Genomic DNA, 4,542 nt, shown 5'->3' with positions numbered 1-4,542 from the left:
TTGAAGTAGGTCTTTCACGCATAATATGGCGTGCTGGAGCTGTCGAGGCGGATAGGGACCCGGGCCTCAATGTTGAGGTAACGGATGGCGGCGGCGGAGGGCTCGGGGCCGGCGAAGGGGTTCAACGAGCGGGTCGTGGAGGAGCCCGGGGAAGACATGGCGGCGCGGCTAGGGTTAGGGTTTTTTGTGGGGAGAGGAGGAGGAGAACAGCGGCGACAGAGGGTGCGGGGCTGTGGAGGGGAAGCACGGCTGCGGGAGAGGAAGGGGCAGCGGCGTCGGGTAGTGAGGCTGGAGGCAGCGAGCGGCGGCGCGGTGAAGAGAGGCACGACAGCGGCGGCGCGGTGAAGAGAGGCAGGGCAGCGGCTGCGGGTGACGCGCGAGGCGGGCGGAAGCGGGCTGCACGGGCGGCGGCGGCGCGGGGTAGGGGAGGGAGGAGCACGGCGGCGGTGAGGTGCAGCGATGGTGGGTGTGGCGGCGGCGGCGGCACGAGGAGGCGCGGCGGCGGCGGCGAACCTAAGGATTGGACCGAGAAAGATGATACCATGTAGACGAATAGTTGGTAATACGATAGTTGTTGTATTGATGGGGTGCTGGTGCACGTATATATAAGTACAGGGTAGGCCTCAACCTCAACTATACACAACTAGGAGGTGGGCCACAACGCATAATACATGTAACACAAATATATACTCAACACCATGTATTAGGGCGACCAGTCGTACGAGGGTTGGTTCAACACATTGTAGTTCTGATCCTTGTACCAACTCTCCTCTTCAATGATGGCACGCGGTGAAGACCATTCAAGCTTTACCGATGCTTACTAGTGTAGTGATGCATTGTTGCTCTATCAATGTAGTGATGCAATGTGGTAGTGTGTCGAGCTTCATGATCTTCATTGTAGTGCTCTTCCGGCAAGCTAATCCTAGGTGATTCTCCTCACGGCAACTGCTCTAAGGATGCAGGAGAAAGCAGTGTCTCCAAGAGGTGCGGGGGAGGCCGACAAAGTTTGTATTCCATGAGGAAGTTTCTCCAACCCACTAATGCAAGGTGCTCTTAGCACCAGGTTGGATTTACTTCCCATCCTTGATACCGTCCATCAGTACCTAGGCACCACCCCAAGGGAGACCACTTTGAAGACAAACACCAGAAGCAAATGTATGGTAAGGCTTAAGGATGTCAACGCAAGGGTTACCATGGATCAAGGGTGTCCAAGCTTTGCGATTACTCACCACCTACAGACTATCTAGCTACTTTGTGACCTTCAAGATGTTGAACCAAGATGTTTTTAGGGTCACCATCTTCGACCGTTCCTGTGGAGGTGGTCATCAAGTGTGTCGACCGCGATCTAGCCCTTGAAATGATCGATGTGTGAGGGTTTACATATCTTTGTTTGTTAGTATGTGTGTGATGTGAACTATTATGACTATTGTTCAATGTTGTTGTTGCTAGTTTAGTGTTGCTGCTACTAATATGTCGTAGTGTAATCTATGTTGTTTAATATTTTGTTTGTTAGTGTTGCTGCCACACTTATGCCTATGACTTTGTGTGTCGGTAACCTCACCACTCGAAGAATAGGTAACTAGACTGCACGCCTAGAACGTAATCAACAACAACACGTTGCATCTGGGGAGCACAGACTTGCAACCACACATGGTGCTGGTGTTTTCTTCTCTCATGCAACCTAGGGCTTTGTGGGCAACCAAATATGACATGCAAAACATGGTCCAGAGGTTGCATTAGCTCAGTCAACCTCTATGGGTCACTCATGCAAGGGGTCCAACAGATGCAAGCAACCGAACATGTCCGATGTAATCGATACATACCTCATGGTTCACATGAACGTGATTGTGGCCTATGTTTGGACACCTTTTGCATATGATTCTACCTAGGGCTATGCAAACCATCTTCGCTTGTCTGTATTCGCTCGGAGTGGATTGGATTCAACCATTGCCTGGTATTTTAGGCCAAGTCAAATGAGGGCTAAGTTGAAAAGTTCAAACAATAATAACCTAGAGAAAACAAAAAAGTGGAAATTCCTAAAGGTAAGCAACACTTTTGTTGTTCTAGATAACCATGTCCTTGTTGATGGAGCGATAGCAGTTGGTACCATTTTAGGTAATGATATCTCTTAAATTGTTGAAACAATTGATGTATGAAAAATATTTAAATTGATAGATTGTCTAGATTTCGTGAAGATAAAACCCGAATACTTATGTTTCTCGTAGCAAACATTACATTTATGTTTTTTTGTTGCGAGAAATTCATGTTTGTGGTTAGAACAGGGGTAGTATCATGATGTACACAATGGGGGACTAAGCATCAAAATGTCTCTCATTTGAATGAAGGAGTGGCTCATCTTCGACCAAAGTGACCAGTAAAAGTCTAGTGCTAAAAGAAAAGCAATGTTTTCTAATGGTCACAAGTTCAGTTTGGAACATTAGATATCTAAACAGAACTGAAAAGCCTTAATCATGTAGAAATAACCACATACACCAAGTAATAGAAAGAAGTAATTAATATGACTCATTAGAAGCAGCCACTCGTAGAGATTATGTTTTAATATGCTCCCATGTGGAAAGTTAAAGCAGTCCAACGTAAATGAACGGTGACAATTCAACGTAAATAGATAACTTGTTTCAAGCAATACATTCTAGAGCTCACTATTGGATTCTACACTATTTGCTCTCAAGCAACTCTCTATCCAGCAAGGCGTGTATACACAGGATGACTGTATCCAATCATCGCCATCTACGGGTAAGCACCCCAAATCCTCAACCTTGGAGTTCTTAAGATGGTAGGCCACTACTCTCGTGAGGGACATGTGCAAAAAGATAATCTCCTTGTAAGGATGAAATCCAAATATCCTCGAAATGTATTTATGGAACTTTTTCTGAACACTAACTTCAGTGGCAGGAGCAGGAGTGGCATCATCGTTGTCTGAATCCCATTCCGGTTTCTTTCTGTCAAGTGTTTCATCATTGTTATCCCTCACACCTTGCACGAACCAAGACCCATGACTGTGTTCCCAAGGAAAATTTTCTAGCAACGGCTTGAGGCCAATCTCATGCTTCAACATCCATTCAGTGTGATCAATTGATTCATTGAGAAACCAAATCTGAAGTTTGCACCAACCACCGGCGAATACATAGTAAACGCCCTTCTCCGATTTTCCCAAATGAATATCTCCGCGTGCTTCATTAATCGGGGGGAGTTCAATTACTCGGTACTTATTATCCTCTAAATCCAATCTGCAAAAATAAATAAATTCGTTATTTACTGCACAACGTTAGCTAGCTAGTCACCGTGCATGGTATTGGGTGACTTTTTCTAAGAAAAAATAGGGAAACAAAACATACCTGATAATAAAAAATATGTTGAACACATAGAGACGTCCCCGCCAATACACAGAATCATGAGAGTACACGTCTCTCATGAGTAGTAGTAGGTTAGGGTCGATCGACCGTGGAGGCATCCCTTCCCTGGTAAAAGATCTCTCCTCCCACCGCCATGTCTTGGACGAGAATGTGCTCATGGTGTAGGGCGACGGGGGCCACTCCGAGTTTGGGTTCGCAGGGTGAACACACTCCATGAAGAACACCTCAAAGTGTGGCGAGACCATAGGATCATACGCGAGAAAGTCGTGTTTGATGAAGCCTTCGGTCAGGGTCCAATCAGGGTGACACGGTAGACACGCCCACTGCCGCGTGGCCGGATTGGCCACGCCTCCCCATAGGAGGAGCAGGCCGTTGCAGTGACCCATAATGTTGGACCAGTCATCGTGGACGTCGTCGAGGTAGCTGAGGTTACCTTGAATCTTGCCCGCGACAGAGGGGCGCGAGAGGAACGCCGGGGGAAGGTGATAGCCGTCAACGAAGTTGTAGACGGCGAAGATGCCGGCCAGGGAGAGCGGCAGGAGGTCCTTGCGCAGCAGGCCGTGGGCGTCGACGGCGGCGCACCACCCCTTGCAGACGGAGCGGCAGGCGGCGAGGCTGTGCGGCATCAAGCGCCGGAGGACGTCCGCGAGCACGTCGCCGGGTAGCAGACCCGCCGGATCCATGGTGTCTGGCGACTGCGCGCGCGGTGCAAAGGAACAGGCAGGCAGGTAGGTAGGGGTCTCGATAGTCTGATGCTTTGCTTCTACCTCGGCTATCAACAAGGGAAGATGTATATAGCGAGGGCCAATGGTGGGTGGGTAGTGGGTTAGAGTTCGTTTCAGTTTCACGCTCCGATTTGTTTTAATCCGAGCCCGACCCCGTGAAAGGCACCAAAGTGCCAAGGGTCTCCAACCGAAGTTGTAGCAGCAGAGCTATTCCGGACTTGATGATCGCGTCATTCCGGCCAAGAAGCTGAAGAAAGCAATCCAGGCTCCGGGCCACTCTGAACAAAAACTCTTCTTCAGCCGGCGACCTCCCCATTGCAGAACCTTAGAGCATCCCTACTCGACTACTTGCTTGCCGGCTGCCGGCAAAAATTTCGGGCGGGGGCCAGCGTGGGAGGCATGGGCGGCCCTCCGGCGACGGAGACGAGAGCCGGGCAAGCAGA

At 49.3% G+C, this 4,542-nt stretch overlaps 1 protein-coding gene across 1 annotated transcript; it reads right to left on the bottom strand.

The window, feature by feature from the left end:
- Positions 1–2,650: 2,650 nt before the first annotated feature.
- Positions 2,651–4,057, bottom strand: LOC147992167 (F-box protein At5g07610-like). The gene is made up of 2 exons (XM_087539892.1): positions 3,357–4,057; positions 2,651–3,248 (listed from the first exon to the last, which is right to left on the bottom strand). The coding sequence occupies exons 1-2, from the start codon at positions 4,055–4,057 to the stop codon at positions 2,651–2,653; spliced, it is 1,299 nt and encodes a 432-aa protein (XP_087396018.1).
- Positions 4,058–4,542: the final 485 nt, after the last annotated feature.

The sequence above is a fragment of the Triticum urartu genome, chromosome 1A (assembly GCF_056163025.1).
Source record: "Triticum urartu cultivar PI428250 chromosome 1A, HENAU_Tu73, whole genome shotgun sequence".
Taxonomy (NCBI): domain Eukaryota; kingdom Viridiplantae; phylum Streptophyta; class Magnoliopsida; order Poales; family Poaceae; genus Triticum; species Triticum urartu.
This window is presented reverse-complemented; position numbering and strand designations above follow the sequence as displayed.